The 16,364-nt window shown below is 41.3% G+C and overlaps 1 protein-coding gene across 1 annotated transcript in view; it reads right to left on the reverse strand.

The window, feature by feature from the left end:
• The window catches only part of etnk1 (ethanolamine kinase 1), a 35,117-nt gene that overhangs the window by 5,100 nt on the left and 13,653 nt on the right, over positions 1-16,364 (reverse strand). Inside the window, exons 2-6 of the mRNA XM_036577721.1 lie at positions 15,904-16,163; positions 15,388-15,528; positions 9,620-9,762; positions 4,765-4,848; positions 4,499-4,659 (exon numbers count right to left, since the gene is read on the reverse strand). Of these exons, the coding sequence (XP_036433614.1) occupies positions 4,499-4,659; positions 4,765-4,848; positions 9,620-9,762; positions 15,388-15,528; positions 15,904-16,163 (789 nt within the window). The remainder of the gene's footprint in view (positions 1-4,498; positions 4,660-4,764; positions 4,849-9,619; positions 9,763-15,387; positions 15,529-15,903; positions 16,164-16,364) is intronic.

Below are 16,364 nucleotides of genomic sequence, written 5' to 3' on the forward strand. Positions count from 1 at the left end.
TGGCTGAGGTTCAATGGTGCGAAGGTGTCGAAGCTGTTTCCTCCACAGAGAAAGCCCTGAAGGGCAACTCCACCCCTTTTTACATTTTTTTTTTTTGCATAATTAAATGGCTGAAGTTGGGCCTACACTACACGATTTGTTGCCCCTTCTGACAAATGTTGACTATCTGAAGCGACCTTCCAGGTCAGGAGATCAATCAGAAGAGACTGACAGAGCAAACAATCTGGTCGTGCAAAAGGAGAGACACTCTTCATCTCTCTGATCACTTCAGAGTTCGATCAGAGAGATATTCACTTGTTTCTCCTCTCACACTAATAGATCATTCGGGAATCTTCAGGCACCTCACGATTCGGTTATTCAGAGGCTGCGATGCGATTATAAAATGATTATTGATGCATCTTTTTTTCTACACAGGATTCCTGTTTTCTTACTGTCTGAGGACTTTTAAAGCAAAGCATCTGTAATGATCCATAATGAATTTACTTCCAATATCTTTTATTAATAAATCAAATGGAAGTGATGTGGTGAGTGAACTGGAAGGCTCTCATTCACTGCTCTGGTTTGGAGCACATGAGACACTGCTGCCACTCATCTGTGATAAAATGTGCAGTTACGGTGAAATAAGATCCTGTGGCAATGAATGATCACGCAGCACGTTACAGCTGTCCTACCTAGTGATTCCAACTTGGTGTGCAACACAGCGCGAAAGCCCTGGTTCTCAACGACCGAGTACGGACGCAAATCCTTGGCAATAAAAGTTGTGATAGAGTTTGTAATTCTGCCTTTCTGAGTTGGGGGGAAGCTCTGACATCACTTGCTCGAAGGTTTTCTGGTTGGCAGCGACTACAACTGGGCGTTTTTCTTCCTCCTCACAGTGGAAATGTCATTTGGTTTCCCACTTCGTCTTATTTCCATCCGTATCTTGTCCAGATCCTTTCTCCCTTCAACTTCACAGAAGCCAAAGTGCTTTTATGCGCTAGAGATTTCTCGCTTATCCATCTTGTGTCTTTGTGATGTGCACCACAGACTGTCCGGGCGCTGCACTTCCACACTTCCAAGTTCCGCCTTTTGCGCTCCGTCGAGTTTACATTATCAATAAAAATGTAGTAAATCGTTTTTTGACATCTGTGAATCGATTCAGAATCGTCCACGTCCGCATTGCGATGCATCTAAGAATCGATTTTTCCTCCCACCTAATCCTAATCATCCGCACGGTCAGTCGCTTCCGATCGAGCTCCCGGCCTGGACAATTGCTTCAGACTGTGAAATTTTGTTGCAAGGGGCAAACAGGGGTTAAAATCGTGTGCTGTAAGCCCAGCTTAAGGAGTTTATGCTTCACTCACAGACGTACATTAAAAAAACAAACGTGTGTCCGGTTGGAGGAGCTTGTGCTGCAGATTATTAACACACTGATCACAATGGAAATCCGCTCTGTTAGATGGACGCGTCCGGTTTTAATTGGCCGTAGCACCACAAAGCTTTGTGGGGGAACAGAGAGGGCGACGAAGCAAAGGTCAGTTCCTCCACATCGCCTCTAATTGGAGACTCTTCCTGCCTCGTGTGGAGAGAGAAAGTTCCTGAAAGAGCAGGCCGCAGAAAAATCACCGCCAAATTGCTCTTTTGACAAAATACCGCAGAGGTTCGGCTCTAATCTGACCAGCGGTATCTGCGCGGCTGTTTACTCCCGCGTCCATTCTTCTGTAGCGTTCCAATTACTGGATCACAAAAGGGGAAGATGTTCAAGGCGACGAAAGAGCCACGGTTGTTAATTAAGGTTACGCGGCGCCGTTTTTTCCCTTGTTTTCACTTTCAGCGTTTTTCAAGGTCCATCAACTCAGGAATCAGCGGAAACAAAGTGGCTTGCTGAACGTAATTCGCAGCGGTTCGGTTCATTTTTCCCTCCTCATAAACGGCTTCTGTAAAATGTTTTATTTCGTGGTCTTCCTCTGCCTTGTTTCCACTGCGGAACTGCTGCCGGGCATTCAAGAGGCACGCTATAGATTCCGGCTGCGGTTAAATTGGTTTTCGTTCTTTGTAAAGGAAATGTGATGTTGACTCAGAGGGGCAGAGAGCAAAGCTGGACAAAAGTCTGCAGAGCTTTTAAATTGCTCGTTTATGCACATGTGAGGCTTTTCAAGACCTTTTAAGAGTTACACTTCTCAGAGTTAGTGTCCTTGACGCGAGTCAAATACAGGGCTGTCATGCTGAAGCAAGTCTCTATGCTGGGTTTCACAAGAAACACACTTTTTATACAGCTGTGTTGTAGTGCTGTATTTGCTTGATGTCAAAGTACATATTATCCCACTATTTTTGGCCCTAGTCATTGCAGGATAGCGCTGCTTCCACTACAGCAGTTACAACAGCAACAATGACGAGTAGAGCGTCTACAGATCACTCGACTGCTTGAGCTTGAAGCAAAAACAGCCTCATCTCAGTTTCAGTGGTTTGTCAGCTGATGATGAGCAGAGGAGAAATGAGTTTGTGCAAATAATAAAGAAATAAACTTTGTCCTATGTCTGCATTTTAATCTGCTGACTAACAAGTTAACGTTGCACCGAATGCAGTCTGAGCTTCAAAGTCGCTGCTGCAGCCGCTTTCAGAGGAACAGTTTTCAGTTTCTCCCCCAAAAATGCTCAGCAACTGAGTGAGCGAGAGCTCGGTGGGTAGATGTTCATTCACTGGAGCTGGTGTTTGTGTAAAACGTCTACAGTGGTGCTGCATACCATGATGACCCAGCGCGCCCCCTGCTGGCATGTGTGTGCATGTTTAGCTTTTCGCAATTTTAACTAGTTTATTGTTAGCGAGCTGTTTCAACATCTCCAGCTAACATGGCTAATCTAGAGTTTTGGTTGTAGTTATTTTCACCTCCATTGATTTATCACTCTGTAGACGTTACTGTACTTTGATAGCTGTGAAGGAATTTTTCCATTAAGTATTTATGTCTGGCGGCACGGTGGCGCAGTGGGTAGCGCTGTCGCCTCACAGCAAGAATGGCCTGGGTTCGATTCCCGGCTGGGTGACCAGGGTCATTTCTGTGTGGAGTTTGCCTGTTCTCCCCGGGTCTGCGTGGGTTTCCTCCAGGTACTCCGGTTTCCTCCCACAGTCCAAAAACATGCAGTCAGGCCGATTGGACATGCTAAAATTGCCCCTAGGTGTGAGTGAGTGTGTGACTGTGTATGTCTGTCTGTCTGCCCTGCGATGGACCGGCGACCTGTCCAGGGTGTATCCTGCCTTCCGCCCAATGACAGCTGGGATAGGCTCCAGCGCCCCACCGCGACCCAGAAGGATAAGCGGTTTAGATGATGTATGTATGTATGTATTTATGTCCATTATTTAGTTTGGACTCCCTCACTGTTGTGTGTTTGGTTCTCCAACAGTTCTGGACACCTCCTCGAACTCCAATCTTGGCAACTACGACAGTCTATAACGGGCCAAAAATTGTTTTACCCAGCGGTTCCACACTTCCGGTTCTTGTGAAAAGGGTCTAGTCACTGTACAAGAGTTTTGAGTTAAAAGGATGTTTTGACATCCTCTTAACTATGCCCATATTTGGGCCTGGCCAATATGAAAATTCGTGGTCAGTATGGATTTCAAAGGGCTAAGAGTTCCAATAAATGTTAATATTGCTCAATTATATTTATTTAATAACTAAAAATAATGCAGGGGAATCCCAGCTTGTTTGAAGCTCCATACACTGAGGAGCACATTGCACATTGTTTCGTTCAGATTGCTTCGTCCCAGCGAGAGGCCTCTTTCGAGTGAATCTCCCTGTATATACATATGATGTGTGTAATATATATGTAAAATATATATATGTACATAAATACACACACACACACACACATTATATATAAATATTAATATAATAAATTTGATTAAAATAGATTATTTAGATTATACTTCAATGCGTCTTCATAATAAAGTTTCTGGCACTGGGGTGGACCTACCCACAATTCTTTGCTTTTTTTGTTGTATTAGTTACCTTTTGATTTCCTTATTTTTATCAGTCCTCTTGATTAAAAAAAGTGCTGCCCCACTGTCAGGACATCACAGGTTCGAATCCCAGCAATGCCATTACAAATATACTATATAATGCTATTTTACATATTATATTATATTAATGTTATATAAAGACTTTTAGATTATTATTTAGATTACTTAGACAATACCAGAGAGCTCCTGGTGAAGGAATGTACTGCTGTGTTTAGTGCTGTGTTTGTCATTGTACTCTGATTGTACTTAGAACATTCTGTTCTGCCTATTTCTGTTTATCCCTACAATGTCATGTCTGTCACACCTGTCACTTGTCATGTATTGGCTGGGCCTAATCTTGGCATCAGTCCAGCTATAAAACTGCGTCAGTCCATTGTTTCACGGGCCGGCTAGGTGTCTGGTACCTGCGCGCGACAAATAAACTTCACCTCTCCAGACATCCAGCTAGTTCCCTGGGTTTGTGACGGGTTTGGACTCATCATTGGCGCCTTTAGGCCTCACTTACCAGGGCGAAGCGGTTGACTTGCACGTACAGGACCTCCACCTCAGTGCTAGAGACTTGGGTGCCCTGCTGTTTGTATTCCTTATAGGCCTCCAGATACGCCCTCAGCCACTGCAGCTGCAGGCTCCGCTCAGGATACAGGCTGTAGTCCACTTCGTTCAGACCTGTCAATCACAAAGAGGCCGAGTCCAGAACATCAGCACGCTCCGTCCTCTAAATAACTTAAGACTGCATTAAGAAGGTGTTGGGTTCTAATCCCATCAGATTACCTGCAAATTCATTGAAGTGGTTCCCAATGTCATAGGCTTGGTAATTGTACCCAGCATATTCGTAGTCAATGAATTTGACATTCCCTGGGGAGGGCAAACAGACGGAGGTTTGTTTAGAGAAGGATACGGACATGTGGTCTTATTCCCTTCCTAATCCTTAGACATCAAAGCTACGTATTACCAAACCAACACTGGAAATATCTGGGCTTTTATTTGAGATTAGTCAAATATGACCCTGGAGTAGGAGTAAGGGTTTGCGTTCTGAAAGGAGAACAGAAAACACATGTTGGTGAAACTTCACGATAGGTGTTCACTAATATTAGGCAACGCATTTGTTAACATGAACAACAAACGAGGTGCAACCAGCGGAGGAAAGAGTACTGAGAATCCCTGCTTTGGTAAAAGTACAGTTACTGTACTGATAATTTACTTCAGTACAAGTATTAACAAATGAAAGTGCTTAAGTAAAAGTAAATAAGTAGTTTATGGAGTAATCAAGTCACTATTTTGTGTATCGCTGTTGTTGAAACAAAACCTCGTACCTCCAAAAATGGTAACTTTACAGGAGAAGGAAAAAACATACTTCACTTTTAATGTAAGTCAATGGAACCAGATTTTTGTCCAAGTCATTTTGGGCCGTTTCTTTTGGTCCATTCTTCATGAAATTTACATACAATGTAAAGGACAACAGACATTTTCAAATTATGGCAAAAACTGGTTTTTGTCCGACAACAGCGATTTCCGCCCTAACAACTCTGAGTGAGTTTACATGCACTTAATAATCCGATAACTGCAGAATATCAGATTTTGTCAGTAATCCGATCAACACGTTTACATAGATAATAGAAAACTCTAGGTCTGTGAGTTTATCGGCTTTGCCAACAGCCAATAAACTCGTAGAAGAAGCGTTGACGTAAATGTAACGTAAAAATCAAACTTAACGCAGCAGCTTTTTTTTCTAGAACATCGCGCCGCTTTACCCGAAAATATAAATATACATCTAGAATATGAAGAATATTTAAATCCCTCATTTCGTCAAGCATGTATTTGGTTTCAGCGTCGCTCTAATAGTCTAATAGTGTTCTCACTTATTTCCGGTACCGGCGTTTGTTTTCACACATGCTCAGACTGAGAAATCCGAAAGAAATCAGAGTAAGAGTTTACAGCACTGAGAAATCTGATGATCCAGCCTCTTTATCAGAGTATGCCGTTTACGTGACCATTTGAATAATCAGATAACTGCAGAAATCTGATAATGATCAAATTATTGAGTGCATGTAAACGCACTCATTAAAATACACTGGAAATACATCACTGGAAATAATCTGTAAACACGAAACTAGAGCAAAACGTGACGATACATGAGAAAAAAAAAGGGTTTCGCATCCTGAGACTGACCTCATTACATCCTCACATCTTTCTGTGTAAGGGAACTATGTAAGGTTTATATTAAACTAAGTACATTTCATGGTTAGATGACTATTTAAGGCTTCCTAGTTTATTTATTTCTAACAACTTTCTTCCTCCTCTAAACTGTACATCTCTGAACTCGTCCGTAGTGTTTTCACGCTGGGACCTGCTCAGTTTCACTCTGTTCCGATTGGTTTATGAGTTGGGGTGTTTCATTAAAAATGAACTAAAGCAAAAGTCCTTTATTTAATTTTACTGTTACTGGGAAAAATGTACTAAAGTACAGTATTGAGAGTAAATGCAATTCATTACTTTCCACCTGTACAACATTAATACTAGCCAGCTAATATTAAGTAAACAAGAAACAACTGCATTAGTTACTGTAGTTCACATTCAGTGTTGACTAACATAACTACTGTATCTGTTAACATTAAAAACATATGAGATTCTATATTAATAAAGGTAATATTTTTGTGTGTAACTTCATTCTGATGTGTTTCGCTTGCTGGCGTCACATGAGCTGTTTAAACTTTTAGACTCCAACCACCTCCAATCAGCCCACACTTGATTTTAGTTCACTTTTAAAGTGATTTTTGGTATGTTTTTAGTTAAGGTTTCCCTTTTATTACCGCGTTCTTATTTATTTTAATGTTGCCGAACTACTGTTTTACATTTTTTTTATTTATCCTTATTTTATCTTATTTATTAAGACACTATATTATTGCAATTTTATGGTGTAATTTTTTAATGTTTTATATATATATATATATATATATATATATATATATATATATATATATATATATATATATATATATATATATCTTTTTTTTTAAATTAATTAATTAATTTTTTTTAACTAATATGATTTCTATTACTGTTTAGCATTTGTTATGTTTTTACTATTTAACTTCTCAATCCCTGTTTTCTGTATTGGCTACATTTTTTGTTTGTTTAGTTTATTTCTGTTTATCAGGGTAAAAAACAAATAATAATAAAATAATAATAATAAAAATAATAATAATAATAATAATAATAATAATAATAGGTAACACAAAAATTAAAGGAAAAATTATAGGAGTTAAATTAATGGACATAATAATCAATACCAAAACAATTACTGACCGAAAAGGTGTAGTCTGAAGCTACAGCATTGTAAATGAGGGTCTCCTCCAATGTACTCCGAGTTTAAATAAAGGCTGATTGACTGACTGATAGTCCAGCTCCTGCTTTACTGTGGCTCACATCTCTCACACTGGAGCTTTAGCATTTTATTTTAGGCCAAAAAGACGAATAACCTTCAGTCTCTGTGTTCACCGACGCTGGATGGACTAATAGGTTCTGCTGCAGTTCTGTGAGTTACTCAGTTACTTAGCACACCTGACGCAAAGTGCAAACTATTCATGTCTTAGTAACGAATTCATTCAATGGTTATTTACTTAACCTTGGCTAACCATCGCAGTCTCTCATGTGCTTTTAATGTTAAACACATTAACGTTAGTATGAAAACATTAACCGATACAGCTGTTTACTCAACATTAGCTAATCATAACTAATGTGTTGTTCATGTGAACAAATGCACTATTAATATCAGTCAGTGAACACTTATCGTAAAGTGTGACCCACATTTTAAGAGAGATCACAGCATGCATTCAGAGCGCAGGCATACAATCGCACACACATGTGAAACAGCGCAGCATGCTTGGTTAGACTGCGTCAGGCCCGAGTGGACAACTTGCAACCAAGCTCTGAGGAAGCTTTGCTTTTTTTTTCCTCTTTTTTTGTGTAAACATCTCCGCTGACTGACCAAAACAGGACTGTTATTAAGGAACATGTCAGTTATGGTTGCAAGTGCTCATCGGCTTCCAGGAAATCTTGGCAACAAAACCAGCCTCTCACGCAGTGTCTGGCTACGAGGAGAGGAATATTAGAAAAGACGGGAGGACGGAAAAAACGAGAGATCGACGTGTTAATGTCCAGAAAGTGTGCACAAACAAAGGGACCATGCTTTGAGGGCAGGAGAGAAAAGTAGGACAGAAAGAAAAATAAAATAAAAAAGGTGGAAAAAGGTGGAAAAAGGTCGCCGTCTAGTGGCCGAGCGAAGCAATGACGATTTCAAAATACAAACCCTTACTCCTCCATGATGACCCAACCTTCAGTGTGGCTACATTTCAGTACATTTTCAGTGTAATAAAGTTTCTGTGTCTTGTTGATTTTTTTGTTAAATATTAACTTGCGCTAAAAAAAAAAGTTTGAGAGTAGACAGAAGTGTTGGTCTACAGAAAGAGACACATGAGGTGGTTACCGGGCCCGTTGGCGTCCTAGCTGGACACACAGAACAGCTCCAGCCAGTGGCTATAGGCCTGTGCAGCAGATGAAGAGATTTGGGGCAAACTCACATCTGTCACAGAACACACACAGCTTCACTGCAGAGCGGCCTCTGCGTCCCTCCCCCTTTTAAAGACTCGAGCACCGAGCACCCCCCCTCCCCTCCTCCCCCCCACCACCCCACTTTCACACGCCCCCCCAGCCACACGGCCTCCCCGTTGGTCCAGGGGAGCGCCGATGAGACAACGGCTTAGAGGCCCTATGCAAACGGCGAAGGGGTTTTCCTGCACAGGTGGTCTCTCTCTCTCTCTCTCTCTCTCTTCTTTGCCCTGCTAAAACCTCCTGACTTGACAGAAAGAAAGAAAGAAAGAAAAAGAAAACAAGACAAAAAGAAGGTTCGGGAAGCTTTGCTGTTGCGCAACGTTTATCTACATCTCTTTCCTTCTCTTCCTCTCTGCGGTGGAGGAGACTGTCTCGTGCAGCGCAAAGACACTCCGTTAGCGTATGAAAACACTCCCCCCCCACCCCCCACCCCTCCCCACCCCCACCCTCACCCCCAAACCCGCCCCGCCTCTTTTGCATGGTTAATGTTAGCTAGAGGAAGTGGCTTTTGGCTTCTGCCCTGCTGTCAGTGTGGCTGTCTTCCTTCGTACAAAGGCCTGAGCACAAATGCAGACTTCTTACACGCTTTTCGAGGCAGCAGTTACGCCTTCAAAAGCCGCCGCACGGGGTTGGCTGCGAGCGTCTGCCAGCCCTCGCGCTGCTCTCTCTCTCAGTTACTCATGGGGAACACAGAAAGCATTCACAGCATCACACGGGGAGGGGAAAAAAAAAACATCAACATTCCCAAAATGCACCATTTGCTGCTTTAAAAAACACATTTACACACACACAAGTACACTCACGCACAACCTCATGGGGCGAATCTTTAGATTTAACCATGGATCCCCTCTCTGATCCTTAGATGAATGTGTTGGGGGGAGAAAAGTACCTTTAAAGGTCCTTTAATGATGCAGAAAAGTAAAAACCGGGCCTACCTGAGGCAGGATAGGTGTGGGGTGGGGTTGGAGTGGGGTGGGGTAGGTGGGTGAGGGGTGGGGAGGGGAACGGGGCTCACCTCCTGCCTGCCGGTAGATGATGTTCTTACACAGCAGGTCGTTGTGGCAGAGAACGACGGGCGAGCCCAGCTTGGAGAGGTTCTGCTGCAGCCACACCAGCTCCTCTCTCAGAGACGCCGCGCTGGGCACCTCGCTGCTCAGCCTGGACACGGAAGAGACATACACAAGTATGAATGTCAGAGGTTAAATTAAAGGATTCAAATAGCGCAAGTAAGTCAACACATCCTCTAGAGAGAACAAACATCAGTGTGCGATTATTGTTTATTTAAAGAGTTTAAAATACTGGGGAGAAAAAACTGAATATAAAATATGCCATAACTTTTTTACACTTTTCATTCATCAAGGTACAAACAATGTAAATGTGCCCTCAAAGGTGCCACAGTGGTTTTAGGGTCCGATTGTGCAACTTAAATACAATAAAATAAAGTCCTGGAGACGAGACGGGGTGTGTGGAGTCAATACAGCTTAGAACATATCATTTCAGTGGATTATGGTTCAGTTATGTTCCCTGACTAAAGGTACTGAGATGGACCCTTGAGGGTTCCACCCCAGTGACAAGAGGGGCGCTGACCCAGAGACAGTTCAGTACCTTTATTTCTGAGATGTTAAACTCAGCAAATAAACAGTAACTGAGCACTAAAATGCGCAGGATGTGTCAACAAAACGTAATGTGACCAGGGGCGCTAAAACTTTTGCACAAGCACATGTTAGCACCTGAGGGTCAGGAGAAACAAAGAGTTCCTGAATGAAGGGAAGTTTTAAATGATTGAGAGCTTTGTTGATGGCTTTTCACCGAGGTGCCACTCTAAGCGTTCATGGTGCAGTTAAGAGCAGCATTGTTATTGTGGTTACAGTTTGACTGGGACGTTATAGGCGGTCCTGGCTCAGTCCCAGAGCGCCAAACCCTGCTCTCGTACATGAACAGCTCCTAATTGAACACACTTGGCCCACTTTTCGGCGATGATGACTTTAAGTGGATGAGGTGTGTTAGATTAGGAACAGGAGCAGATATAAGCAGATCTCAGCCGGATCTCAGTGTATGAAAAAAAAGGTAAACATAACTAGAGTTATTATCCAATTGTGCAGGATAAGGTGGGTAAAATATAACAGATTTTCTTATCTAGTTAAACAGATTCAAGTGGAACGTGCTTTCAGTCAGGGTTCCACAGTGAGCTTTCTGCCATGGAGTTCTGGTGCTCCTGATTTGAAATGAATAGGAGCGAACAGAAAGATCTATGAGCACAAACTTAAACTTAATCTGAACTTTTTATTCCCTCTATTTTCTTTATAATCAGTCAGAGAGGAAATGTTTGTTTAGATGTTTCCTACAGTGTAAAAGCCACTCGATTTTTCAAAAATTCTACATAACTCAGTGTTTGAGATGTAAACAGAGTCATTCAGAGTGGTTTGGTGTGAAATGGTTCAGATGTCTTTACAGTGGTGGTGATAGGAACCAGGGGTCGCCATGACTACAACACAGATATAGACATTTTATTTACTATCCAGAACCACCAGTGAACCTACAATATAACATAATATAGTATCAGCCAACATGTCTGTCAACATTTCATGTAGTAACTTTCTGTGAGGGAGCTTTTAGAGGTGGACGTCTGGTTCCTATCACCACCACTGTGAACAGTTCTGACTCAGTAAGTTCCTCTAGAACAGAGCGTTTCACGCCAAACCACTCTGAACGACTCTGTTTACATTTTGTCCTTGTGAGTAATGGGAGTTAAAAATGTGATCACGTGAAAAAACTTTTGTTTTTGTGCTTCTAAACTGCTGAAATCATTACCTCTTACAATTAGGCAGTGAAGCTCAGCACACAGTAAGAGACATTTTTAAGAAACATTTGGAAACTCATCTTTTTAACCTGGTCTTCATTTAAAATACCGTAGTAATTTGATTTATTTGCTTGTCACTTTATTTTATTCTGCTTTTGTTGTGTTTTTACTTTTATTACTTCATTTTACAGCTCGATTGTAGAGCACTTTGAGCTGTTTTGTGTATGAAAAGTGCTCTTTAAATAAAATCCACCATTATTATTATATAGAACATTTTTATATGGAATGTTGATGATGGGAAAATTGTGGAAAATCTGAAAAAAAAAAGTTTTCTTTGGGGACTCACAGCGCCCTGCATGTATCCCTCCACCATGAATAGATTTTTAAAAATACATTTTAGGCCAAAAACTTTTCAAAATTATCATAAAACAGTGTCTCAGTCATCAGGCAGTGAATTCATAACCATTTCATGTAGTAACTTTCTGTGAGGGAGCTTTTAGAGTTGGACGTCTGGTTCCTATCACCACCACTGTGAACAGTTCTGACTCTGTAAGTTTCTCTAGAACTGAGCGTTTCACACCAAACCACTCTGAATGACTTTACTAAAATCAAAATGATGTAACTGCCCATACTTTTAGGGAAAAAATGGTGGAATTACCTTTTAAATCAAAAATAAGGCTGGTCAATTCTGACCACATCACTGTCCATTAAACCTGTTTTTCAAATCCAGTTTCCTGAATTTTTGCAGTTTGCATGACAAGGTGGAACTGAAAAAGAAAGTCACGTGATGTGTGGTCTCAGCTGTGGAAGCCACTCTCTGAGCTGTGTGCCACAAAGTGTTTGGGGGAGGAGAAGAGTTTTTAAAATATCTGAGCATTAACATTTTTTATACAAGCAACCTTTACATCTCTGATACAAGTGGAAAATGCTGTTTTGGGCACCTGCCATCTGTAAACAACCCCTCTGAAATAAGCACAAGGTCACGACTGTAGGGCTGGGTGTAACCGTCAGACTTTTATTTACTTATTGTTTTTGGTAACTTATGCAAACAATAAGGTCAATCGATGTTGTTTGAGCCAAACAAGCTTCAAACACATAAAATATCTGCATCAAAATGAACATGATTGGTGAAAAAACTGTGGGTCAAACGCTGGCACACTTATTTTGGACCACAAAAGTAGAACAGCAAATATCAGCACAACTAAACTGATATATATTATGTAATATTATGTTTTTGATTAATCAAGTTTTTAATCACTTGTTGTATTAATAATTCGCTGCTGTCGGAACAAAACCTCGCAAAACCTACTTTACTTTTAATGTAAGTCAATGGAACCAGAGTTTTTTCCAAGTAATTTTGGGCCGTTTCTTTTGGTCCATTCATCAAAAACGGAGATACATGGTTTCCTTCAGTAATAACTTGTACAGTGTAGACGGCAATGTTATGAACTAGTTACCAAAACATATACTGATAATTTAATATATTTGGGAACAACAATAATTTATGACATAAAAAAACATCATACGTTACTAAGTAACAACCACATTTATAAAATTACTATAAACCACTATTTGATCAGCAGGATCAGGTTTCTGCTTTTTAAACGTGAGGCACTCTGAATATTCATTTCATTTAAAGTTTATTCTCATTGCCACACAACCTTTATTATGCAGTCTTTTACAGCTCTGTTCATCGTCAGACATTTCTTCATTTTTACAGCTTCTTACAAACTTTCCGAAATCTATAAAATATTGGCATCATATTACGTTCATTTTATTCATGTATCTGCAACAAAATTAGTTCAATATAACTAAAAACCGTGATTCCAAATCTCGGCGTACAGGAGGAGGATTTTGGCTTTTCTAATTCTTTACTTTAGGAGGATTAGTTGTAACACTTGTTCAAGGGGAATTCCACCAATTTGGCAAAATTTCTGCATAATTAAGTAGTAAAGATGTAAACAGAGTCATTTAGAGTGGTTTGGTGTGAAACGCTCTGTTCTAGAGAAACTAACAGAGTCAGAACTGTTCACAGTGGTGGTGATAGGAACCAGACGTCCACCTCTAAAAGCTAACTCACAAAAAGTTGCTCGCACAACATGGTCACAAATATGCTTCATATGCTTATGCTTAATAATGGTGCCTTTTATTTATAGAGCACTTTTCATTCACAAAACAGCTCAAAGTGCTCTACAATCGAGCTGTAAAATGAAGTGATAGAAGTAAAAACACAACAAAAGCAGAATAAAATAAAGTGACAAGCAAATAAATCAAATTACTACGGTATTTTAAATGAAGACCAGGTTAAAAAGTTGAGTTTCCAAATGTTTCTTAAAAATGTCTCTTACTGTGTGCTGAGCTTCACTGCCTAATTGTAAGAGGTAATGATTTCAGCAGTTTAGAAGCACAAAAACAAAAGTTTTTTTCACGTGATCACATTTTTAACTCCCATTACTCACAAGGACAAAATGTAAACAGAGTCGTTCAGAGTGGTTTGGTGTGAAACCCTCTGTTCTAGAGGAACTTGCCAAGCCAGAATTGCTCACAGTGGTGGTGATAGGAACCAGACGTCCACCTCTAAAAGCTCCCTCACAGAAAGTTTCTTGCACAACATGGTCACAAATATGCTTCCTGATGCCTGAGACATTTTTTTCAGGTAAAATTTTGGCCTTAAACTTTATTTTTTAAATGCATTTACGGCAGAGTGTTACAAGCAGAACACTGTAAGACAAAATACTTCCTATTTTTAATTAATTTGCAATTTACACTACTTTACCACTATTTTACCATCATCAACATTCCATACCAAACTAAGAAGAAACATGTAGGATCACTGGTTTTGGATAGTAAATAAAATGGCTATATGACAATGAAATTGAGACCCCTCGTTCCGATGAAACGCTCCGTTCTAGAGAAACTTACCAAAACAGGATTGTTCACAACGGTGGTGATAGGAACCAGACGTCCACCTCTAAAAGCTCCCTCACAGAAAGTTACTACATGAAATGCCTGATGCCTGAGACGCTGTTTCATGGTAGTTTTGAGGAGGTTTTGGCCCAACACATATTTTTAAACTCTATTCAAGGTGGAGGGATACATACAAGGTGCTGTGAGGCAAAATAGTCCCCAAAGAAAACTTATTTTTTCAGATTTTCCCCTATTTTCCCATCATCAACATTCCATATGAACTCAGAAGACTTGTGTAGGTTCACTGGTGGTTCTGGATAGTAAATAAAATGTCTATATTTGTGTTGTAGTCATGGCGACCCCTGGTTCCTATCACCACCACTGTAAAGACATCTGAACCATTTCACACCAAACCACTCTGAATGACTCTGTTTACATCTCAAACACTGAATTATGTAGAATTTTTGAAAAATCGGAGTGGCTTTTACACTGTAGGAAACATCTAAACAAACATTTCCTCTCTGACTGATTATAAAGAAAATAGAGGGAATAAAAAGTTCAGATTAAGTTTAAGTTGGTGCTCATAGATCTTTCTGTTCGCTCCTATTCATTTCAAATCAGGAGCACCAGAACTCCATGGCAGCAAGCTCACTGTGGAACCCTGACTGAAAGCACGTTCCACTTGAATCTGTTTAACTAGATAAGAAAATCTGTTATATTTTACCCACCTTATCCTGCACAATTGGATAATAACTCTAGTTACGTTTACCTTTTTTTCGTACACTGAGATCCGGCTGAGATCTGCTTATATCTGCTCCTGTTCCTAATCTAACACACCTCATCCACTTAAAGTCATCATTGCCCAAAAAGTAGGGCCAAGTGTGTTCAATTAGGAGCTGTTCATGCACGAGAGCAGGGTTTGGCGCTCTGGGACTGAGCCAGGACCGCCTATAACGTCCCAGTCAAACTGTAACCACAATAACAATGCTGCTCTTAACTGCACCATGAACACTTAGACAGAGTGGCACCTCCCTCGGCTCATACCTTCATGTACCAGCTCAGCCCACGTGCCTCACCTTTGGTTCTTATCCGGATCGTCGAAGTGGGTGGGAACGAGGGAAAAGAACTTGCCCATCTTCAGCCAGAGATCCGATTGTGGCACCCAGCCATTGTGTGCGTGGATGGCGTGGTACTTTGCTAGCTGCCGTGCAATAAGCCTTAATAAAAACAACAAAAAATAACAAGATAATCATCAACTTCAATGTTCTGCGGTTTGACATTCAAGCCAATAATAGTCAAGCTCTATTTTTTTCCAAAGGAAGGCTGTTAATAGACACAAGTTGGAAAGATGCCATATAAGCCCTTTGGCAGGGCATGCAGAGCGTCTCCGTGCCCGTGAGGCACAGAGTGAGGGCTGGAGCTGGAGCTGGGTCTTGGCAAGCTTGAGATCACGAGCAGCAGGATCAGGTTGCAAAGCAGCCTGTGGCTTCAGCTCGCAGAGGAAATGAGCACAGAGCTGGCTGGTGAGCCAGAAACTCAGGCAGCAGAGTACGAATCTAGGCTGAACGTGTGCACGAACACATGCTCCTCACCTGAAAATGGAGGGGCTGCGGATGTGCTCTGGCTCCAGGGCCATGCCCTCGAGGAACTCGTAGCACAGGCCGTTGTCGAAGGTGCAGTAGAGGCGCGGGGCGCAGCGGTGGGCCTGGAGCACCCGGAAGCTCTTCACCTCGTTCTCGCGGTCCACGAACAGCTCCGTCTTATTGCCGTAGATGCGCACCAGGACCACGTCCTGCAGGGCGTCGCCCACGTAGCAGCCAATCAGCTTGTTGGTGATGCCGTCTGTGAAAGACTGCAGACAGAGGAGGGAGCGAGAGAGGACAGTTCGTCATGTGACACTCAAATATGGAAGAGAAAAATAAGCATCCAATAAAAGGTGTCATGATACGCATGTTAATGTTTATTGTTTTCGATACGGGGGGTCGCGAGATGATACGCACTGTGAATCCAGTGCGCGTGACGCTGGGAATGATTTCCATAGTTCTATTTAACA

This window comes from Colossoma macropomum, unplaced genomic scaffold, assembly GCF_904425465.1.
Source record: "Colossoma macropomum unplaced genomic scaffold, Colossoma_macropomum, whole genome shotgun sequence".
Lineage (NCBI taxonomy): Eukaryota > Metazoa > Chordata > Actinopteri > Characiformes > Serrasalmidae > Colossoma > Colossoma macropomum.